Raw genomic sequence first — 25526 nt, 5'->3', positions numbered from 1 at the left:
ATAATGGATCTTGTCATACCCTGAGGTGTGATTGTTGTGCTATTGGTAAAAAAAATAAAAATCCACTTTTTCTTTTAGACTAAGTGAGCAAACTTAAGGTTTTACGCCTACAGTTTTTTTTATAGTGGGATAATACATCTCATCATCTGATTATTTTTGGGTTGAAAAGCATTCACTGAAGTAAAACTGTCATATTGCAAAATTGTCTTATGTAGGTCATGCAAATGTGCTACAAATATAAACATTTTCTAAATACGTCTGAACAATGAAAACACATTTTAAGTCTTCACAAAGAAAACAGGACACATTCTACTTTCTTCTCTCATCTGCTTTGCTCTGCATCAGAAAAACCCTTGTTGGTATTTTCTGTTTTTCTTCTCCTGCGAAGATGATCTCGAGCTTTATGCAGATGCTAACTTTCTCACTAAATCTGCATCAATCAAGTCGGTTTTGTTTTCTAAAATGACAAGCAAATGACTGGCTGTGATTAACATTAGCATGTTTTTTTTTTGTGAGCTTTCCATGAAATGCATGCATAATGAATCTTTTAAATGTAAGCAAACTGCGTCAACAGAGAAAGAGAGCGAGATTGTTTTCAGGGTGAAGCTATTTCAGGAGCAGATCTGTCTCTATATCTAGTTTTAGAATATGAAGCCCAGTCAAACTCAGGTTTTTCAAAATTTAGCTCCTGCAAAAATATTTAAATGCGTCTGCCCCTGATGTTTCTAACTGCTACCATACAAATAGCAATTCTAAAACTGTAGCAGAATGACACTTGGACCCTAATTGCTTTTGTTTTGAGGACTCCACTTTATTTGTTGCTGAAACTTGGGAGGATGTTCAGATTTTCAAATATTAACTGAACTGAGTTTCCTGTTTTATTGTTCATGCAGCATGCAGTTAGTTAAACTAAAAGATATTCATACTCCAGAAAACTTGAGATTTAAACACATTTTAATCAAATCAAAATGTTTGTGTCTGACAAAAAAATGTGATGTGCATATTTTTGAAAGATAATAAAACCATATGATATGAATAACAATTTTCTGGTTTTATTTACATTTTAATAAGAAAAGATGCCATGTCAAAGATATTTGATTCTTTATAGTGCATTAAAAAAGTAGTTACTTTTGAAGACTTCTTATAACAACTGATTGGATTCAAAATTCTTGGAATGAAATTAAGGACACATTTTCCATATTATATTACATTATATTACAATCCACTTCTGAGTTTTATTATGTCACCTTTTTGCTGCAGGTGCATACGTTTCTTTTTTTTTTCTTTTTTTTTCCAAGAATAGGTGTGGACTCTTTTTGGAAATTTAGGCTCTATACACATTTTGTGATAAAGGATCCAAAAGCCTATTTTGGCTTTTAGCAGTTCACCTGTTTCATCTGTGAATTAAAGAAGCATTTTTCATAGTATATTTTTCAACCCACAGGAATATGTTTTTCTGCTTCTTGATAGCTTACCGCTGCAGTTATACTGAATGAAAATGGCTTAGTAAATCACCTTTTTTATTTCCTGATGCTTTTCAGAAGTCACGACCTGCTCATATGGGAAAGAGTCAATCTCCTGGTTGGCTCCTGCAGAGTCAGCCAGGAGTTTGACTCCTGCATAATTTCTGCTATTAGAAATTATGCAGGAAGGCAGACTTTTTGTGTTTGAAAGTTCTTTCTATTTATGTGTTAAGCAATATATCCATTTATGCATTGTATATCTTAACTGATTTTGTCCTTTTTATATGTACATTTTCACTTAGGAAGAGCCTGTTGCAATCCAGAAAAGGGAGAAATCGACACCATAGCTGTTAATGGCTAAACAATACACAGCGTCTTTATATATATGCTTTCCAGATATACTTAGCCTGGGTTGTTAATTTAATCTACTAATAACCAGTGATAATCTGTATTTAGTGTCAAATTTACTTTAGAACTTTAACACTCATGAAAGGGCAGTTTAACAGCAATTCTGAATGGAATAAAATACAATAAAAAAACAAATTTCACTAATTTTATCAGATTAATATTTACTGTGTATCTTCATAAATTAATCTAATCATTCTTACTATGCCCCCTACATTTTTATTGATCTTCCTCATTCATCTTAGTGACCACTGGCTGATCGAAACCGGCCTTCATGTCTTCATTGTTTGATTGAGAAGTCTATAAAATAAAAATCCTTAAGTCAAATATATCTCTAACAAAGAGTTGGTGGTGCCATGTGCATTTTTGTAAAAAGGTTTTTCTTGGTGTCATAGTGTTGGAATTTATACCTTTTTTTTAAAGCATGAATTATTTTACAACAATGAAAGTGCTATGCACACATTCACCAGGGGTGGCAAGAATTTGCCTGCCTCTGTCTTAGTCCAGCTGCAAACATATTTGGAGGTTGACTTAGGTTTAAATGCATTAGAGAGATATGGTCAAAGAAATCCTGTATAGTGCAGAGCCACTGAACTTAAATGTCGGCAGTTCAATATCCATCCAATTTCCATCTTACACAAGGAGATGACTGAGAGGATATTTTTAGCCAAGCCTTTGAAGTCTTGCAGGCACTTGAATCTGTTTTGCCTGGTTGAGACACTTTTTCATGCTTTTCTCTGCTGTGAGGAAGCATAAAACAGTCCTCACATTTTTGTTGTGACATTATTTCTTAATGCATAATTACAGGGTGACTTTAAAAAACATTTCACATTTGCCATCCGTCTATCTAAGAGACGGCGTCTTTATGTTGCAGCGTGTTGCAAATCCCTGCCAAAAGCATCAGGGGGAAGAAAAAAAAAAATCAATTTTCTTTCCTCTGAAATTAGTCTCACAAGGATCCAAAGAAAAGTGGTGAAAAGATTTCTTTCCAACGCTTTGAGGTGTCAAGAAGCTTTTCTTTTGTATATCCTGTTAATTATTTACTGTCCTGTAATATGTCTGCATTTGGATCTGTAATGCATCTGAAACCTTTGCAAAAAATAACAATAGGGAGTCTGTGTGCTTATTCCCGATGTCTCAGTTTTCACCTGAAAATCATTCTGAGTGTTTGCTGAACTCAACTAGAAGCCTGACTGATTCAGAAGTTAGACTTGGACAATAATTCAACATTTACACTCAAGCCAAGATCTCTTGAGAAAGAGGCTGGCTTGTATGTTCAACCAGATGTAAACAGACATTTTTGTGGCTTTTATATATATATATATATATATATATATATATATATATATATTTCTGCATCTCTTTAAAGCTCAAGGCATTATTGCTTGGGAATGAAAAGAAAACTGTTGTAGAATATAAATTATCTATTTCCTGTACACATCATTTATTACCTTCCATCTGAAAGATATGTTTTAATATTTGAATGTGAATCTATATAAATACAAAGTAGCTTTAATTATTAAACATTTTTCTGGATTTTTTTTAACAGCAAAAGCAATGAAAAATAACGAGACAAACTCAAGCCAGTCATTCTGTTGTTGCTGAATTTAAGCCTCTTCCCTCAACTAAATAAACTAAACTAATTAACCAAGACTGACAACATAAATGTGACGCACCATGCCAAAAGCAGGAACAAGGCACAATTCAAATCATGTTGCATAAAAAGGCACTCTATGTGCAATATGTAGACATTTTTAACATACAGGACGGACATCTAATGGTACAACAAGGAACAAGAGTCTTATCTTCCACTTATCCTGGATCAGGCAGTGATGTAACATTTACACACAGATTATTCTGAACGGCTCTTTACCCTAAAGTTTGTTATACAACTTTGCTCGCGTGTAATGCCCTGCACACATATTAAAAGTTATTGCAATCAGCGAATAAGTACAATATAAGAAAGGACTTATGTTTTATGAAGATGTATAACCAGCCTTTCTGGGGGAGTTTCTAAACATTCCTCGGCCAGCAGAGAAACATTTTCCGTCCAGCGTTTATTTAGGAACGGCATAATTCTACTAGAATTCAGAGTTCATAGACAACTCCAGGACACCGGCTCACAAGACAGAAGCTCCAGGTGTATTGAAAAATTGAACAAAAACTAAAACCCTCTAAAAATATAGATTTTTTTTTCTTTTTTTTCTAGGTAAGCCAGACAAAAGCTGACTTTTGTCTGCACGCCTTCCCAGTCATAGAGTCAGTGGGTGAAGTTATTGCTATACAATGTAAATTACCAGTCTTTGGTAACAACACCCCCAGGTAGCTGATCAAGTTTGGAGAATTTGGCATCTTTGAGGACTGTTTCCTCGTTGATCTTGTTTGCAGAGTGCCAACATTCCAATGCCCATATTTTCTTCAAAAGTTCTTTTAAATTATTTTTACGTGTTGACATCAGCAGAAAGTTTGTAATCCACACTTTCTGACTCACTAAATAACTCAAAACGCTCCTAGAGAAACTTGATCCTGGTCGTATCTTTGCCAGTCACAAATCCTGGGAACTCCCAAGTCCAACTAATTCAAAATAATAATAAGATTAACGAAACGGCTTCAGTGGAAAGTTAGTGGAAAGGAAAAACACAGCTTAAGCTGTGAGCCCTGTGGCCTTATATAAACTGCTCAGTTATTCAGGTCTTTAAAGGAAAACACAGATTAGTGACAATCCAATGGCTAAACTTGTGTCAAACAACACAATTCTTGTGTCAAACAACATAATTCATGGAATGGAGTTTAAGGTTATACTTTTTCTGGTAAAACAGTAACTTGACAGTACAATCTACTTTCACACCAGATTTAAATCTATCCTGGTAATACCTTTTATTTTGGGGAGCAGGGTGAGGAGGGTTTGGGGAATTGGTTAATGTCATTCCTGCCTAGAAGTGGGCCACGCAGCTTTGAGGGGTGTCCAGTCAGGTGGAATAACGTTGAGTGTTGTGGACTGGTGATGCCCACCTAGGGAATAGAGAGCTGTTTGGTGGATTCCTCCTCTTTGGGGCGGGGTTGTGCTGCTGCTGGGGAGGTGGTTTTGGGGTTACCGATTTGCAGGCTTGACCTGCACTAGGAGACATGGTAGCAGGATTGGGTAAGGAGGTTTGGTGCCCTGCTTCTCTCCTTATGCCTCTTTGGCCTCCTGATGTTTGTTGCTGCTGTGTCAGGCATATGTGGGGATGGCTGGTGTCTGTTTGGAGAGGCTGCTGCCGCCTCTGGGAGCCAAGGCTACCCCTTGCTGCTCTTGGATGCCAAATTTAGTTACAAATTAGCAGCGCTTGCGTCACGCGCACACACCAACATCCTCATGCTTGTGCACACATACAATATGAAGGTTAAAGACCTTTTTTCTGTAAGTCAACTGCTTAATTAATCAAAAAATAATTTGGGGCTCTTGAGGGAGTTACTTTGGGGGCTCTCATAGAACGGGCATAGAGCATTTAATTTGTGTTCCCAGCAGCCAGGCAGTCCTGAGGTGTAAAAAAATTAAAATAATGTCACAAAAGAAATACAGTAACTTAGCTGATACAGTAGAACTCTCACAATACAAGGGCATACTTTAAATGTTTGTGATTTGATAATTTCCTTGTTTTATTTATATTCTATGCCGCTTGCAAAATTCACTCAATTCACCTGTGCTCATTAGTGTTGGAAAGGTGTCACCAAATAAGTTTATTCCTTTGTGTTTTGATTCTTAGCTTATTTGCTATGTTGTTTCTGTACATTTAAATCTATTTTTCATTATTCTCAGACATTTTCTTTTTTTGGCTTGAAGATTATTTGAGGCTTACTTCAGCTCCCTCTGTGTTGATTAATCTTCTCTGTAATGGCGTTTTCGCACCTGATAGTCCAGTAGACTTGGCTTGATTGGGGACCAAAATTGCAATGTTTGTTACATTTTCAGCTGGTGTGATGTGCATTCTCACTGCACTGAGTTAAACCAGTGCAGTCCAAACGCTTTGAAGCACTTCATTCTTCACAAATTGTAAACAAAAATGGAGTAGGGTCAGATTTTAGCGGTCGTAGGACAAACAAACTAGAGTTCGATTAACAGGTTTTATCCGTTTCCTTGCTTTCTCCCTGCCACAGATGTACATTTCCTCTGATTAGTTCATCTGGTTCTTTTGTCCTTCAGTATTTCAGCTCCCGGTTTTTCATTATTCATTGCTGGATTTTTCCGTTCACCACCTGATCTCTCTGCAGTTCTTATTATTTTATTTAAGCCATCCGTTAAATTGTGGTTTGTCTCTGCATTTCGGTCCTTACAAACCTCAAACATGCCCGAAACACTGTTAATTGTACACTCATCCCGATAAACACACGCGACACAAAATGGAACAACACACAAGCTTCATAGGCTGGTTTTACTAACTGCATTTATACAAGTAAAACATGTTTTTATATGGTCTCGCATGCTGGGCATGATCAGACCCTGTGTGACAGCAGCATAAGCAGAACAGAGGTTGTGCAATTTTTCTTTTCTATTAACAACCTCAAACCAAAACCACATTATTCACGACTCTTTAGAAGGTCAATCATCGCCGAGGTTGTCTGAGCTCCACTTTCCCCTATGCTGCAATGCACATTTACTCTACATCACCATTTCCACACGGCAGTATTTGTTCACTGAATTATGGTAATAGTAAAATGTTTCTCTGTTTAGATTCTTTTGTATATTTTATGTAGCACATACTCGTTACCCCGTTTAAGGCTCATCGATTTCAGCCACATTCCTCTGAGTTTGCCTTCATTTGCTAAAGCTGTCTGGAAGTGGGCTCCTGGCCTGCCGTTGCTGTAAATCAAATGCTAATTACACTGAGATTGCAAGAACAGATTGAACAGAAGACACAGCAGAAAGTCCCCCTCGCTCCGTTGTTTATGCAAAGCTGGCCTTGAATATAAACAAATGTACATCACGGACGAGATGGAGGGATCAGGTAACGTCTGAAAGAAGATTTTTCAGCAGTCACTTATATGAACCAGAGTTGGAGATGTGTCTATAGCATCTGAATATCTTTTGGCAGATTAAGTCCCTGTCCTTATCATAGTTTGAGGATTTATTGGTGTTGTCTTTGAGCAAGATGCATCATTATTTTCTCATTTACTTACACAACACCAAGCGAGCAAAACCGTTGCTCTTCACCCACAGCCACACTTCCCACTCCTGTCCAATACCACATTGAGCACACTTTCAGCCTCCGTTGCATACATTAGCGTGGGTTTTTACTAATTATCCTGTGACTGTTGAGCTTATAAATGAGCTTCTCATCTGTCTAATCAAGGCGGTAAACTGGCTGCGCCCCAGCAATGCGATTCCACCCTAATCAATTAACACCTTGTCTGATTCGGTGCCGCCGGTAGCTGTCCTGTCTGCGTTTTAATATCTTCTCTTGCGAGAAATTCGGCGGATGGCGGCAGTGAGAGCGGACCGGCAGCCCTGCTCCGTCTCCCTGATGTATTGCACTCCTGGGGAGAAGCAGCGTGTGACGCTTGTGGAAGTGAGAGTGTAATAATCATGGGATGATTGTGAGATTAATTAGTTTCGTCTTGTCACTTGTCTCCCCTGCAAAATGGTGGAAAACAAGGATGATGTTGACAGAACAGATTGCCACCAAGATGGAGGATGTGAGTTACACCATCCAAGATCCTTGAGTAAAGTTTGTGTGCAAGAGCCTGTGTTTAACATGACATGCAGACCCACATCATTGCTAGCAATAGCATGTTTTATTGCTATCTCTGTGTTTTATGTTCATTGTATGGCAATGTAGTTTGAAGGAACACAATGAATAGTGTTTGGGTTATGAACAAAATATGATGCTCCACAAAAGACTGAGAATAAGTTTTGCTCTAACCAGGACTTTCCGAAGTCTAGCTGCTTCTCTGATTACTGCTCTACCCACTTGGCGTGTCATGTTAGGGGAACGGTCGTCTCTTAGTAGCTTTGCAGTTATGCTATTCTTTTCCTGTTCATGGAAGATGGATTGGACAGTGATATTTGAGCTGTTGGAAGTAATCACGTTTGAACGCTATGCTACAGACTGATTTAAACAGCCATGAAAGCAGAATAACTTGTCCAATCAAAATCATTGTTTTCTCACAGATGGTTGCTTAATCCTGAGAGCATAAAGCATCCCCCCTGCCCCCCCTCCTCTTTTACTGCAGAGCCATCTCAAGCATCAGTAACTGGCCCTCCTCACATGCAAAGTCAGTTCAAACAGTCACAGATCTATGATCCCCTTTTTTCATGTGAATAGTGCCAAAATGATTTGCCCACAGAGGGAAAAGGTACAAACAAAAGCTACAGGGAGGGGTTATCTTTTTATGCCTCATTTACACAAGATAATAGGATTCCCATCCTTGTATGTAATCCCTCAGTGAGATTTGTGTGTTCCAGATTATAATAAATTAAATTGCAGAGTTAGCATTGAGAGGCTCAAAGTGAACTTGTTTTCTTCATAGATCTGCATTTCAGTTCCCTCGATTCATTTTTCTAGTCTGCAGAAGAAATAGAAAACCCACACAGTTTTACTTCTTTGGAATGTCTGACCTTAACTGTGCAGCCAGATGTATAAACAGATTTTGAGACAGGGAGGTGCTTTTTAAACTCTGCTTTTAAGACAAGTCTCTCTGTGCTACTCTAGATTTAACTTGGATGCTGCTACAGTTAGGAGACCATTTGTGGCTCAGCTTACAATTTATGTGAACATTCTGCCAATATCAGGTCTGTAGGGCCTTTTATTTCATCCTCTCTCAAGTAGTTAGTGTTTACTGGTAGTTCTGGTATCAGAGCCGGCAGAATCCAGGCAGGCTAATGGTGCAGAAAACTAACAGGAGCTCATTTATGTCAAATAAAATTGTATTTTGTTATTGAGTAAAACTATCTTATGCAACCAACCTGTTGCCTTGGAATGACTCTTGATGGCAAAACTAAAGTTGCATAACTTTGTCAAAAAATATTGAGACGATTTATTTCCAACGGATGCTATTTGTAGGATATAAATTGCATCTGTATTTGTATCTTGCATGCAAATACAACATAGATGGTTTAAACATAGATGGTTTTTGCCACTTGATTTTTACAAAACAAACTACTGTGCAAATCACAATTATCAGAATATTTTTAGGGTACATATTCTTAAAACGTATATATGCAGAGATTAACTTTTTACTTATTTCTATTTGTGAGGAAAGCATCCTGCTGTAGTGTGTGTGGGTGTGCATGCTCGCGCATTGCATATGTTAGGGGAGTTTGACCGAAGACATTGGTCAGTCTTCAGCATTGAGAGACTGCCACTGTTGTCCAAAGTGTTGTTTCAAACCACTGATAAGACAGAGCATCTGCTTCAGTGACAAATTACCTGGATTATAAAAGTTTTTGAAAAGTAGTTCAAGTAAATGTATAGAAATACTTGAAATTAAATGACTATAAACACACAGTGCTTAAGCACATTGCTAGGTTTATTAGCATACCGCAGCAGCATAGACGTGATGCATTTTGAGCATCTGACAAGACGATACCAGAGAGAATACATACGAGATGACAGAAATGACTAGGCCACTCTAAGATTTTTTAATGTAATACATTATCTCACAAATAATGCTTCTCATCTCTCTTAGTTTCCAGCTCCCAACATCTATCTTCTTTCTGTAATTGTGCAGGTAGTGGTAGACAGAAGGACTCTGACTAAAATGACATCAGTAATGGACAATGTGTCCTACGCCGTATGTGAAGTTGTTACTGAACAGTAGAGCTCCTTCAGTGACAGACTGCTGCATCCTGAATGCCCAAAGGAGCGTTATTGCAGATACTTCCTCCCAGCAGCTGTCAGACTCTATAACCATCACTGCTCCCAACAAAATCAATGTTTACATCCCTGCTGACATTTCCACGGTCATTTGCACTGTTTTTACTAATTTTTGATAACATTTCCACATTTAATGTTGCTGTTGCACCTCATTATCCCATCTGTGAAGAAATGAAGGTTATTTCTTCTTCTTTGTCTAATTGATATGATTTTGGTGTGATGAATTTATATATCTTATATTTCCATTTTAATAATTGTAGCTTGGATTACTGCTGTCAGCCTACCTGCATTTGGTTTTGTCCTCCACCACCTTTATATGACACACTCAACTTCACTGGAAATCAAACAAAACGATTAAAGACTAACATCCAGCTACACACAACCTAATTCAGTTCTACTAATCCCTAGGTTATTTTAATTTTAACCAATGTAATTCATCTAATCCTTTATTTTGTCACCTAATAAATTAAGACTGAGTCCAGCTTCGAAGCGGGTAGGCTACATTACTGCAAAAGTAATGTGTGTTTGTATGACCTTCATCCATTTGTATTATTTATGTGTCTATATATGTGATTTTACCCTCTGTATATAACAGCTTTAACACATGATTGAGGAAACCAGATCTCATGCATAACAAAGAGCTCGCTGCACCCCAGACAATCTCAAAAAGACACTGCAAACACCAGCTCTGTTTTTGTTTCCTGTTAACATTGTGCCACTGTTTCAATCCAGTCTTTAGGGGCTCTTAAGGGCCAAGTATGTTCAGCCCGAAGTCAAACAGTCGACTTGTGGTCACACTGTTGCAGGATGTTTGTTTTTGCACACACACACACACACGCTTCAGGGCCAACAAGACGCACTGTGCCGAGCTCTTGTGAAACCCCTCCCGCTGCGGCATACGTCATGGTGTTTGGTCATATGTGTGGTTTACAACAGTAAGAGGAGAGACAGAGAGTGATGACAATTATGAATACGCAAGTTTGGAGGAGGAAATAATAATTGACGAGCTGTAAAATCTCATTTTATTCTTTATGTGCATCGCCGCACCGCATCAGCGTTTTGGTCCAACAGATGTGGGAGGCGACGTTGCTGTCTAAGCACTTTTTCACATTAACAAACATGACTAAAAAATTGCGACCAATCGCACAATAGTTTTGCGTGCAGAACGGGGTGAAACGTTCTCCAGGCGGTTGTGACGACATTTGACAACAAAGCGATATGATTTTTGTCACAGCTGTGAAAATGAGAATCGACGTTAGCCTGACCAAGCTGGACACTTTGGGGTCAGATCCTTCAGATAAAACTGTTCCTCTAATGATGGAAACTCTCATTTTACCTCTTTTGCAGTATTGTTTAGTTACTTTGACTAATCCACTTACTTCCAGCCAGGAGAGCGTCTGTGGCATTCTAAAAAAAATATGTGCTCTTTTCTAAAATTCACTTTTGATGGAACAAAACACTTTAATAAAAATGACAACCTTATGTTTGTCACAATTATACAAACAAGAACAACCACCGCAAAGGTCTTCACTTCACAAAAAACTTTTTTTTTTCTTTTTATAAGTGAGGTTAATCCACTTGTAGGAAAAGTTTTGGGCTTTTTTTTCGGTTTTTTTTTTTTTTTTTTTCACTATAACCCATAACAAGAAACACCATTGGCTGGCTGCCTTTTTTGTTTTTGTTGCTCTGGGCCATCAGCAAGACTCCCACAGTAACCTTGCCTGATTCGAGTTCAAAATTTACACAACATTTAACATTTCACAGAACTAAACGGTGACAAGATGCACATTATGCCTCTCTGAACAGCACCGTCCTTTTCAATGATTCTGAACTGCACCAGACTTGGTGCAGCTGGCTGAAGCACTCTGCCGTTTCATTTTGTGTTGCTGAACCACCCCTTCGGCAGCAGAAACCAATCTTGACTGGGATCACACTTTGGGATACTAAGCATTGTTGAGGGGAGTCAATACTTGGCAAATGTACAACTAGAGCTCAGCTCTAAAGTAGAGCAGAGGAGCACATTAGATTGCCACTACTGATGTTTTCTCTCCTCGGGTCACAGGATTTTCCTGGATGTTGTGTGTTTAAACATAGAAGGTTGATCTTGTACTTTTCTTCCTGTTGGCTTGAATTAGATTTTTTTAATTTTTTTACATTCTGTCATTAATGTAAATTATCTATGTATCTATGTAGTGTTTTACCCATAAAAACTTGCTTGTCTTAAACTAATTTTCAATACTATGTAATCTCAATGCTGCTCCCAAGTGTTTGAGAGGGATTATTATATTAGTGTTGTATTTTAAAGTTATAAAATAGAATTGAAGAGAATATGTGGTTCAAAAAGGATGATGATCAATTAAACATGCTGTTTTTACTTGAAATTTAACGAGGCTGACGATTCCTCCTCTGATAGGAAGTAGGAAACATATTTGATCAATCATTTAGTGGAGCATAATATTGTAGAATTGGCACCACACTAGACACCGTGGCAATTAAGTCAGTCTCATTATCAGAATCTGCACTTCTGCGGTTGTTGCCTCAATTAGGCACAGCCAGCTGTGAGACTGCTTTTCTTGGTTTTCAGGACACAACAGCGCTGCAAGATCTTTAATAGCGAGGTGCGATCTCCGGTTGTTTTCAGGTTTGTGACCCCGGATAATTCTGTCTAAAAGTCTGGTCCCTCATAAACAGACTCCAAAATAACACCTTCTCATTAGTGCAGCAGACTTTAAAAATGGAAATTCAGAAGTTGCTTTCTGAAAAATAGCTTTTTGTTTAGTTCCATGCCTGGCTTACTTTTAAACTTTTGTAAAAGAACCTATAGTGCCAATTCAGCTAGTAATAACGAAAGGTTTTCGCTTTAGGTTTGTGGAATCTGAGCTGTGAAAGTCAGGTGCACAAAAGCATCTAGGATAAGGGAGTGTGAACAAAAATGGCAAAACTAAACTTAAATTTGCCATCCATCTCTTTGACTTGCTTACCCTTCCTCAGAAGAGTGGACTTACAAACGCAGCTCTCTAAGATGACCTTTGACAAAGCACATCATCTAATCTCACAGTATATATATTCTTGAGATAAGTTTCTCTGTGGAAAAAAAAAGAGCATTAAAGAGCAGAGCACATTTCCCCACTCGGCCAGATACATCTTTAAAGGTTATGAAAAAAAAAATCTATCGGTTCTTAATTGGATACATCAGTCAGCATACCTTTAAGTTTCTTCTTTAGTTTATTAACTATAAAATTTCACTGTAACATTTCCAGGAGGAATGCAGTAGCATGTTTCAAAATCTACCAAATCGCACAATTGCAGACCTTAAACAAAAGATTCAAAGCAACAGCTTAAAAACTTTAAATTATGTTTTACCCATGGAATAGTCAAAAAAGGAGAAAAAAATCTAGCGCACATTTCCATAAACTTCTCGACATAAAAGTAACATTTTGCAATGATGGAACGAGCCAGGGAGGAATATACTGTATACATGGGAGAGAGCTCGTTGGGACAAGAAAAGGGTGAGAGTAATTAAACTAATCTCTGGACTGGGATAGCCAAAGGGTAAACAAAAACTAACAAAGAAACGAGAAAGCACGAAACATAACGTATCCAAGCAAGAGAATGACACAAAAGAACAAAAATGAAATGCGATAATGAAACAAGAATATCAAAGAAACAGGAACTACAACCAGACTACCAAAATAAAAAAGGAACTAAGGTTCACAAAGTGAAATAAACTATAGACAAAAACTCTAAACTCAACATAAATTGCAAGAACTAAAATACAGAACAAAAATGTACAAAATGACCACAGGTTTTTCTCACTATAACATCAGTATTCCTAGCAGTGCTGCTTCAGGATTGATTGTTACAAATGCCAGCCGCTCCATATATTTTTAAACTGGTTGGCAGTTTAGCTAATTTTTTATTTATTTTTTAATGGCCATTTTAATGATTACACTGTGAACACGTCCTTTTGAAGCTCTGGTGTGTTTTAATTTTCCTACGTTTTCTGCTGTTTGTTTCAGATGAACCTCTAAATGTGGTTTGAGTTGGTGCATCTTTAGGTTTGTTTATTTTTGTAAGCAGTGGATATTTTCCCCATTGGTGTCCAGTTTCCTATGTTGTCTTCATTAGGTGAGGAAGATGAAAATGGATAGGTTAATGGTACCATTGTACAGTTTTAGAATGGTGTCATTTTATAAAATAGTTGTTATAGTTTTTATAAAATGATTTTTCCAATCATAGATTCAGATTTGATGTTAATTTTAACACTTTATATCCATGTTGAAATAATCAACATAATAGAGATCCACGTTTTTGTTGCAATTTAGAAAGTTTCATGCTGTTCAGGCGTTTTCTGAAATAAAATGAAGACCAGGAAAGCGACAACAATTTAAAAAGTTGCAAGCTTTTTGTAAAACTATTTAACCAGTTTAAGTTTTTTTTGTGACGTACTTGTTTTGATTAATTAAAAACCCTTCAAGCATGCTGGACCTTAATACTCCAATATGCCTCAGTGATCATTTCCCCTTGTACGCCAACTATTCAAATATTCAAGAGTGCTTTTTTAGACGAGCAGAAATATGCTATTTTAACTTTAAAATCTTCTTTTTTTTCCCTCAATACAGGAAAATGTCAATTATGTAAAACAATTCAGCATCATAAACCTAATATTTCATATTTTTTCCAATCAAAGTCAGTGAGAGGACAGTATAATGGATACATTAATTGGTCATTTGTCGTCACAAGAGACTTAAGTTTACAGTATAAAAATCTTTCTTCACATTTATTTTAAAAAATAATCGACTTGTAAAGAAAATTGTAATCCAGGCATATATTGAAGCATGCATTTTTTTAAATCTAAGCTTCTATAATTTCACATTTCTGCACCAACTTTTCTTACCAACAACATTCCCAATCCATCCATGACTAATTTGGTTAATTGATGAATCAATAACATTGCCTCTAGATCCCTATAGGACTTGACCATGTAGCTCCAAAGTTAATCTCAGTTTTTTTTAATGATCACCACCATGTGAGAGGGGGAGTCAGAGTGCAGACAGACCTGTAATCTGAGAGCTTTGCTTGTTGGCTCAACTCTATCTTCGCTGTGAAAGACTGGAGCAATGCTGCATTACTGCAGACAAGGCCTTTGCTCGAATATACCATCACTCGCGAACAAGAACCCAGAGACACTTTAACTGCTCTACCTGAGACAGACGCTGACTCCCAGCCTAGAGGGAGCAGTCTTTTTCCAGTTGCAAATTGGAAAAATTGACCCGACTCTTATTCTGACTGCTTCCCGCTAAGGTGCAAACTGCTCCACTACATGTCAATGGTTGTTGTTTTGTGAAGATCTCTATGCAATGGCATAATCTGAAAAAGACACAGGCTAGACCTGGATTTTCCAAAACTATGCCCTTGTTTTCACAACTATGCCTTGACATCCTGTCCACGAACCCCACAAATGAGATCTGTGGCAAACGGCAATCCAGCGTGCGCTGGGAACAAGCTCAACATTTGCTGTTGTCTTTGTAGTTTGTGGACGTGGACCCAAATGCAAACAGGACAACCACATGATGAAAATAGAATTTAATGAAGAAATTGAGGGACTGGCAGCACCTGAGGGAAACACGCAGGGAGCCAGGCAGGAGCAATGATAGACTCCAACAGTGAGACAAAGGGTGTTCAGTATAACCAGTATAACCAGCTCTGGTTGGTGTCTCTCCTCCGTGCAGTTCATGTGAACACAGTTTTTACAGAAGAGTGCAGACCAAATCAACTGTACAGAGAACGTTTAGAGGAGGTGGTCTCGGTGCAGTTCCAAATGAATTCTGGAGCAGTTTGTTTGTGGCGTTTATGTGATCCGACTCCAGGTGTCTGGTGCAAGCTTGAGTCAAAGGCTTTCCCTTGGCCAGGTTTGCATTGCATTAGTAGATAAACACACTAAACAATGGTGGCAACTCTATTTTGTAAAGCATAAAGCCCCATGCAGCAAAGAAGACTTTAAGATATATTTTTTAAACATTTTGTTAACTTTAAAGAAATCTTCCTTCAATAATCCGGCATGCTTCTTCAGTTTTTCACAACGTATTATATAAAAACAAATTAATTACATAAAGAAATTCTCAGACTAGCTTAGAACACGGTATTTTCATCATGTATTTACTTTTGGTTCTTCCTCTTCTGACACGTCTGACCAATAAGCACAATGAACATTTTCAGAAGATTTAAAGTAGCAGGTTATGGTTTGCTTGGAGTTTTCACTGTTTGAAATATACTGAGCCACCCAAAAAAAAAAAAAAAAGCTACAAGTTAACAAACTCATCTATTGATTCAGACCAAAGTAAACACAGTAGGTGTGAAAACAGCTGAGGAAATGAAGGAGCTTAAGTACTGAGACGAAGAAAATGACTGACACGGTAACCAAGTGAGTACAATCAGCAGCCTGTGGAACAGCTGGGGGAGAATCTAAGCAGGGAAGTGAGAGGAGAATGAATAATGGGCATGGGAAAAAACTGAATGGTGAAAGGTGAAGACTAATACTGACTCTAGAGTCTAAGGCAAAATGCACAGAATAGAACACAAGAAAAAAACAACTAATATTTAACCTAAATGAGTTTCATGGAAAAACTGTGACAATAACACTAAAATGATCAAAATGCAAATACAGGTGTGAAGCAAAAATACAAAACATCTGTGAATCATAACAGTTGTTTTAGTTGGACTAGATGGCAATTCTTTGAAATGCAATTTTTATCTTAATGTTAGAAACATGTCCACGTCAAAACTAGCATCACCGGTGAATTAGCACAACGCAAATATGGAGAGTGGGCGAAACGACTTGCATGCAGATAAAACGCCCGTACAAAAGAGATCAAAACCAGATTTATTTATTTCCTTTTTAAATATTTAACCTAAACCTTTTGTGACTTACTGACTAAAGCCTCTTAGGTATTTACATCCGCTCTTTCTGGAAGAATATTGCCTTTCAGTTTCAGTCTTTGCTTGTACCTATCAGCTATCAGTTGAATTTGAAAACTGCAAAGATGATCCAACTCCTCTCAGAGGGATTTGTTGCTGTTTGGCAATAGCATAGAGCTGATTCCCTTAAGCCTAAAAAGCACTGCAGGAATTTATCTCCATTAAGCAACGGGATTAAAAGCCGTGGTGGTTCAAGGGGTTTTCAAGAGAAGGCTTTGTACTGGTAGCTTGTTCCACAGAATAACAGACAGCACTTTTACTCACTGTCTGCTTATTAAATGATGCAAGAGTAATGGTGTCGGTGTTGTTTGTGTCAGTGGACGGCTAATATGCTGTCCCAAATGCTTGCAAATCTACATTCTGCCAATTTGACGAAACCTTCCTCCATTTTTCTATTATTTTGTCCACAAATATTTCCTCTGTCATTCTGAAATAGATGAAAGAGCAAAGAAATCAACAACAAACAAACAAAAAATCTTTTTTTTTTACTCAAGTTTTTTTTAATGATTTTGTTTAGTAAAGCCTGCTTTTATGTCACTGGATTACTTTGATACCAAAACTTTCCATCATTGTTGACCTCCTGAAGATATAGCAAACAAATTTAATGTATACTGTATGTTTCTTTCATGAGAGGAAGCTACCCCCTCAGCATTTCACTTTATTGAACAATGTAAGAACTACAAAGGCTTCTTGCCACGAATGTATGACTTGAGGGTTTGAGGCTGAAATGCAGATATTGAACACACAGCTTGTTGTTAGAGACTGTACATCAGTCTGAAAGCTGTTCTTTTCAGCAGACTTCAAAAGCCTTATATGATGCTACTAGTACTATGAAGTACTATGTGTAACAACACAAAAATTAGACCAAGTTTACTTGTTTCAAATTTATTTATTTTTTAAAGGTTTTTGAATGTTAATTTTCTTTTTATGTTCCGGTGGATTATTGACCCTAACTCTTAGAATAACATTGTTAATATAGTGCAAAATCTTAATATACAAAATTATATTTTAGTCAAATTCTCATTTATCCAAACAGCCAAGCAATTATGTTTAACTGATTATATTTTCAGTGATTTTGTTAATTAAACATGTGTACAGAAGAATACCAGTAATCCAGCGAGGATTACAGACAAATTTGTGAAGATCTCAATCAATAGCAATCCACAGGTTATCCACCTGTGTTTATTAGCTATTGGATAAATGGATAATAGCCCAGAGCTACTGTTGCCTCCGTTTGTCAGAACCTTGTTACGAATAAATAACCTGAGATTTGAAGCAGCAGGCCAGTTTCTCGTCAATATATTAAACACATGTAAGTAACATATCCACAAATCTACCAACTACTGCACAGGAGCTCCAGTAATTTCAAAACTGTTCCACAGATGTATTTGAAGATTCAATGTCTCATACGCTCTTTACATCACCAACAATAAAGTATTGACCATGACGTTCTCTTGTTTAGTGACAAAATCAATAACAGTTTATTAATAAAAGAGCACTAAGTTAACTCGCATCGCAGCCTCATTCTGCGCAGACATGTCTCCAAATATTTCACATTGAACATATATCATCGTAATTTCCATTTGTTTAAATAAAAAAAATAAAAAAACATGACAATGATCAAGTGACTACAACTGTGACATGTTCTATTGTGGAGGATTCCTGTAGTTGTTTAATTTTAATTTACAAGCTGAATTATATGAAACTTATTTGGTTGCAGAGAACAGTTTTATAATACTGATGCAAGACAATTTGCTTTTTACAATACTTTTCTAAAAGTGCAGGCAGAAAATCCTCAGAGCTGAATTATTTTCTCTGTAATTAATTCAAACAGATTTGATATTTATTCATCATGCCCTCCATCATAATATATTGCACTTCTATGCCATGTGAGGCTGCAGAATATTGTTATTTGAGTTCCAGCTTAGTCAAGTTGATAGACTTTTTTTGTTACGGACATGTAAAAAGATTCTCTGACCTAAGTGCTGAATTAGAGATGCCACATATGCCGCACATAGACTCCATTACTGTAAGATCTGTGTTCATAGTATACAAATGTTGCGGTAGTGATCTTATTCTGTGCTGTGAATTCAGACGTCATGTTTGCACTAATGATGTCGTACTTGTGTCTGCATGCCAGAAGCGTTGTCTGACACCAGCGTATGACACTTGGCCTTTCTTTCGGGTAAATCAACCCATATTTGTATCCATAAAGCCTTGAACTTAGCCAGATAAAAAGGACACAATGAGATTTGACAAAAAGTAACTTGCTCTGTCGTGCCAACGCAGCACACTGTCAGTCTTTCAGTCTTCACCCCAATACACACACGTTATACACCAACTGGATACAATTTCAGGCACAACCTTCCTAGTACTGGATTGGACACCCTTTTGACCTCAGAACTGCCTTAATTCTGCATTATATTGATTTGTCAAGGCTTTTTGAACATTTCTCAGAGGTCTTGATCCATGTTGACATGATGGTATGCAGTTGCTGCAGATTTGGCAGCTGCACATTCATGATTCAAATCTCCCGTTATACCAGCATCCTAAATGTGCTTCAGTGGCCTTCAGTGAACACAGTGTCATGTACAAGAAACCAGTTGGAGATGATTTAATCTGTGTTGCATGGTGCGTTATTATTTTTGAAGCAGCCATCAGAATGTGGAAACGTGTCTGAAAGGACAGACATGGTTGGTGACTGTACTGACAGGCTGTGGCTTTTAAACAACGTTAAACTGCTACTGCAGGGCCCATGGTGTGCCAAGACAAATAATGACAAGACATAATGTTGTTCCATGTCAAAAAATTTTGAAATTAGCAAGCATATGAGTTTTTTTTTGTTTTGTTTTTTATAAATTATGCTAAAACAACGGTAATCATTTAATTGTCAAAAGAGTATTCAATTCAGTTTCATTGTAAGAGCCTGCATCTGAATATTCTGGACCAACTTCTTATAGTTCAACATCTGAAGTTGCAACTGTTGCTGTTAGTTTCTCTGACATTTTTTTTTCTGTGTTTTGCAAATCATGGCGTGCCACTTGCATTGCCTTAAACTTAAACCACATTTTGGTTGCAACCTTTTTTTCCCCTTGGTGTGAGAAGAACAGATTACGCTGCACCTTGACAGAAATGCAAATGAGACAAGATTTTTACAGCAGACCTGTGAGCTTCATTAAGCCAAATGAGGCACCTGAACTTTGTACTGAATTCAGTAGGACTAGATAACAAAATGAGCCGGCACGGATACGTTGTTGCTTGAAGGAATTCTATTGCCGGGTCTCCATTGTGAATGCAGTGGTACCTTGTTAAAGTGTACTTCATCAAAGTTGCCTTTGAAGTATTAGCTGACAGAAGCTATTATGTGCAGTCGACTTGACAGGTCTATAAAAAAACATCATGGGAAATTCTGAACAAAGCTGTGGAAGACAGGAAATCTGGGGTGAATTCAGGTCTTGGAGCTCTTTTATAAATTCACTTCAATGCCGATTGTGTTTTAAACAAGGAGATGTCAAATAACATTCCTAATTTCCCAGTTAAAAAAAGAAGTTTGTTTTCATTAGAGAGAAAAGTCTAAAGAATCCAACTTTCTCCTTTTGTCATTAAGAGTAAAAAATACTGTGCAAATTAGTGTTTTTTTTTTTTTTTTGATAAACCAGAATAATTTTAAAATGAGATAGCTCTTGATTACAAAGTATAATTAATTACAGTGAAGAATAAAAGTTTGAATTCTGTAATTTTGCTAAAATTGAGCCATAGTGAGCAATTATTTATATTTTGTCATTAAAATAAGCTCATCTAAAAAAAAAACAACAAAAAAAAACATATAATTATACTTCAAAACAACATTTTGCATGTGTTACTATCGTTACTGATGTCACCAAATATTGAATGTAAATCAGTTTGTTGTGTTATTCGTTTATTCTGCATGGAGAGGTATTAACACAACCCTGCCATTTACTATATGTCTGCCAATAATCTAACACCAAGGGCCTAGTCTATTATAAGACTGGATGTGTTTTAAAACAGGTGTACCACTGCGTTATCGCCATTGGACCCAGAGAGCATGTGCTCGAGTTACACAGGTATTTAAAAGTATTAACCTGAGCCATTTCCTAACACTTATTTCCTTTACAGTGCCCTCCAGGGCTTAGTCCAATGAAAGATGGGACCGGGTGCTACGACCACCATATTGGCATCGACTGCTCCGACGGCTTCAACGGTGGATGTGAGCAGCTGTGCCTCCAACAGCTGGCCCCTCTAGAGGATGACCCAACCCTCTACAACATCCAGATGTTCTGTGGGTAAGCAACAGCACAAGTCAGCGGTTTATATGTAATTACTCTTAATTAATTTGTTTCATAAACCTGTCATCTTAAGTCCTGTCATCACTAATGAGACGGGGTGTCATGCAAACCTTTATCCATCCTTTCAAAAACTCAGGAAAGAAATTTCAGTTCAATTCAGTTCAATTGTTACATATTGAAAAGGTTTTCTAGCCACTTGTACATCCAGTCCTTGGTTGGACCTTTGGGTTTTGAATGTTAAAACAAACTCAGACTTCAAAAAAAACCACAAAAAAAAAAAATCGACCTAAATATAATTAGAAATGCTCAAAAAACATTGAGCATAACAAATATTAAATGTGCCGATTTAATATTACATGAAGTACAATTCGCATAATTTTATACGTTTTTTTAGTAACTTTGAAGGCATTTCAATAAAAGGATTTAGTATACCTTATGCAAAAGAAAACAATTTGGCTTGGGTGCCCTTTCCATACTCTTGAAATATTTCTTCAAAGTTGATAAAAAAAAAATCTACATTAATATCATGTAGATCTGCCAACACCCTCCATGCCAGCTAAACGGAGGGATGGACACAGCATGTCGCTGAGTGCCTGATGTTGCTATGGCAACTAGGTGGTAACTGACAATTGATTATTGTGGCTGGTGGAATTCATCCTTTTTCCGTCTTCATTCAATTCCATGTGTGGATATGTAAAAATATGTATGTTTTTCTAGAAGTCAAGAGTGTACTTCTTTCTGCACTTCTATAAGAAACTTGGTCATCTCAGGATGCATTGTTAAAAAAATCTAGACTATATTAGACGAAGCTAAAACAGGAAAAAGTGATTACATCTAAAAGGGTGTGCGAGAATATTGTATAATCAGCTGTAAGTACTGAATTATTTTAAAAGAAAATAAGAAAAAGAAAGCTTCAAACCTAGTCTCAAATTTAAAGATTGGCTCCTGAACCCACACTGGAATTTTATGTCACAAGAGAAAAGAACTGATCTGAAAATTCTGCTTCCTATAAAAACCTATGTGAAAGTTTTTACTTCTAGACAGAGAGGAATATGGAACTGTACAATGAGCTTAATCAAAACTTGATTAAAGCTTTTTATGCAAAGCTGAAAAAAAAAACATTAAGTTATTAGGAAAAAAAATAAACTCAAGCATACTTGTTACTGCACCAATCCGCTGGAAACATTTAAATAATTGTTTGGACATTATGCTAATGCTAGCTATAAAAACATTATTATTTTATTTCTGAGAAAATAAGTTCAACAGACAAAAGTTATTTGTTACATTTTAAAGCCAAAACATGGTGATAAAGGCCTTTGAGTTGTTGTAACAGAACTGCGTCAAAGTACTTGGCTGTTTTACGATTGTTTACATAAAGACACTTGATGAACCAAGTTGGGACTTTGCCTTTTGTTGTCATTACATGTTTAACTCTCAGTAAATACTGAAAAATAAGAAACTATGAGGATATATGTGATGCTTCAGTATGGTTGTTTCAGTGATCTAATGTTCTATTATCATTTTTTTCCTTACATTTTCCATACAATGTATTTTGTTCTTTTTCAAGGTATTTTTTAAATTTACTTAGGATTCCTTCACAGACAGAAATTATCTCAGAAAAATGCAGTTCACAACAACTATTAAACCCACACTAGATATCCCTGCAATAAACATTGAATGTAGATTATTTAAGTCTGGTTGGGGTGGTTGAAGAAGATAAGTTGGCATGTTATACAAAAACAATCCATCTTGTGAGTACTGCTGTCATTTCTGAACTGAATGTATTCCTTACATAAATATGCAAATCAAACTGTCACTTCTGAACGGATATATTTCTGAACAGTGTTTGAGATAAAATGTCACCTTTACTAGAGTGCTGCAAGAAAACTGAGACACTTTGTCTAATATTTTCACAATCAATCCAACCAGGTAGCTTCCATCTGTTGTATTTACTTTAGGTTCATGATTCAGAAATTCAGCACAGACTGAACAACGTTCCCTCAACTTGTAACATTAGTTGTCACCTCAAAATGCAGTTTCATCTCCACTAGATGTTACTTTTGTTGTGCTTAACTAAGATTGTATTAGTTGAGGGAAAATATCGCTAACATATTCACGATGTGCTACACCAGATCTTTTCTCCCCTCTGCATCCACGTGATTATCAGACAGAGGATTGTTAGGAAGGAAAGAGAGGTAGCGTCTAAAAGAAATGTATGGTTGGTGTAAGAAAAGCATTCGTCATGATGTGTTGGTGAAAGGTTTTTGGAACAGATGAGTGGCTATGAAGGGCAAGCTCAAGCTGTAATTCCTTATGCCTGACATTTTGAGATATAGAGAGTCAGTCACCTTGTAGTGACAGCAAACTAAAATCTGTCTGGCTTTTCTTTTTTCTCTCATATCGACTTTGGGGAAATAATATAATAATATTGATGTCTATTTTATTACACTGAGCTTGGGTACTAGATTGTGTCATGAGCCGTAAGGGTTGATATTTTTCAGCTGATCAACAACAGCAGAACAAATGTGAGCAGCATTTTGAGTTATTTACAAATTCGGAAAGTTTCGATTCTAAATGTAAAATACTTTGCAATAAATAATGTCTGCTAGCATTGACTACCAACTTTGCTCAAATTGATCTCATACACAAACTGAATTCAAACACAAAGTTTACCATTTTAAAACCGTAAAACACAGGGTGGTTTGCTTTATTTCAACAGACTCATGATCCACAAAGACATGATGTGCAACAACACATACAAAATAAAAATAAAATCTTATAAAAGACTTGCATACCAATGTTTCCACAAAGCCGACTGGTATCTTAATGCACTGACAGAGGGATGTGAAAACATTGCAATAAATAGGATTTTAACTTGCATATTTTTGCAACAAGAAATTATGAAAATCTCTGTTTTCTCAAAGATGTACGTTTTTTTCCTCTTTTATTCTATTTCTACTTTTCCCTTGTCCTGTCACATTTGTTAAGCGATATCTACATTGTGTACATTAGTACAACTGATCAAGACATGACCACCCGCATAAACCGACAGGCCAGGGAAGACATGCATTATTCAGAGACGCAGACACAAGTCCCAGGGTAACTTCTGAGGAGCTTCAAAGATCCACAGTTCTGCTGGAAGAATCTTATCTAGAGAGCAACTAGTTGTGCTTTCCACAAATCTGCCACAAATCATGTAGAAAACACTTCAAATATGTGAAAAAAAAAAAAGAGCTCTGGTCATATGAGACGAGAATGAACTTTTCACATCAACCTGAACACACAACATAATTTCAAGCATGGTGGAGAAGGCGTCATGCTGTGGGGATATGACTCACTTTGAGTTTATCTTTAGTCAAATTGATAACTGCAGGTGTCTTAAGATGTCCAGCTGAAAACAACAGAACACAGGTGATCGGGAAAGCTGCTCGCATTCTCACTAAAACTAGGAACAAATGTTTTAAGCAGGGACGTGGACGCTGGCCACAGGTGACGCTGGAGGATTATACAGTTACAGGCTACAAGAAGACATGGTGGAGGATTACTTTGCAGCAGGACAACGGCTCATAACATACAACCAGAATTAATGCAGTGACTTAAGTTAAAGAATGTCTGTACATATTTAGAATGGACCAGTCAAAGTTCGGAACTAGATCCAAAGAGAATCTGAGGAATGACTTGAAAATTGATGCTCACAGATGTGCTGTTTCCAATCGGCCAGAGGTTAAGCAATTTAGCAAAGAAGAGCAAAAATGATTTATTCATTTAACTTTTAGATTTTCTATTTGTAAAAGAAACACAAATATCTCAGTTATCCACTGCCTTCTGCTAGTCTTGTCAGTGTCCTCAATTGTTTTGTGGGTTTTTTGGGGTTTGTAGTTGTGTTAATTTGTTGTTCTGTGTTCCTTAGTTTCTTATTTTTGTTAAATCAGCCTTTTCTGTTCAGTCTGTTTACTTTCTCTCGCCCCCTGGTGTCATCCTCTCTCCCTCTCTCTCTCTGCTCTCCCCTCACACTTGCAACCTGTTACCTAATCAGCCCTCTTCTCTTGTTGCAGCATTCACTCTCTCAGTATTTAACCACTTTTCTCTCTCTTGATCCTCACTGGTTCCTCTGTCATACTTCCTGGGATTTATTTTCATGCTCTGTGGCTCTGCAAGCCTCCTGTGTTTTTGTTCCTGTGTTGCTTGTAAGTTGATTATTTTTGCCGTTTTGAGACCTCCTTATGTCTTGTCTGCACTTTGGTTCAACTCCTGCTCTCAGCGTGACAGTTCTGTCTAATAATATCCCAATAAAACACAATGTTGATTTTAGTTGGAACATGACAAAAAAAAAACTCATGAAAAAGTCATGTGGTATGAAAACCTTAGTAAAACAAATTTCAGATTTGATGGTTTTTTTTTTTCTTTTTTTGAATTATCTACTCACATAAGCCACCAGCATTTCTCATTAACTTCCCTCTAATATTCGAAAGCCAGAAGCTATTGTCATCTCTCACTTAAATGTCATGCTGCAGAGCAGA

General features: G+C 37.0%; 1 protein-coding gene across 5 annotated transcripts in view; it reads left to right on the top strand.

The window, feature by feature from the left end:
• Nucleotides 1-25526, top strand: part of astn1 (astrotactin 1) — a 357456-nt gene that overhangs the window by 129830 nt on the left and 202100 nt on the right. For all 5 annotated transcript variants that reach the window (XM_081598137.1, XM_081598141.1, XM_081598140.1 and 2 more), the window contains one exon: nt 20837-21003. In XM_081598137.1, the coding sequence (XP_081454263.1) occupies nt 20837-21003 (167 nt within the window). The remainder of the gene's footprint in view (nt 1-20836; nt 21004-25526) is intronic.

The sequence above is a fragment of the Poecilia reticulata genome, chromosome 17 (assembly GCF_904066995.2).
Source record: "Poecilia reticulata chromosome 17, P_reticulata-male-v2, whole genome shotgun sequence".
Classification (NCBI taxonomy): domain Eukaryota; kingdom Metazoa; phylum Chordata; class Actinopteri; order Cyprinodontiformes; family Poeciliidae; genus Poecilia; species Poecilia reticulata.
Note: the sequence above shows the minus strand (reverse complement) of the source record. Positions and strands in the feature narration are given on the sequence as shown.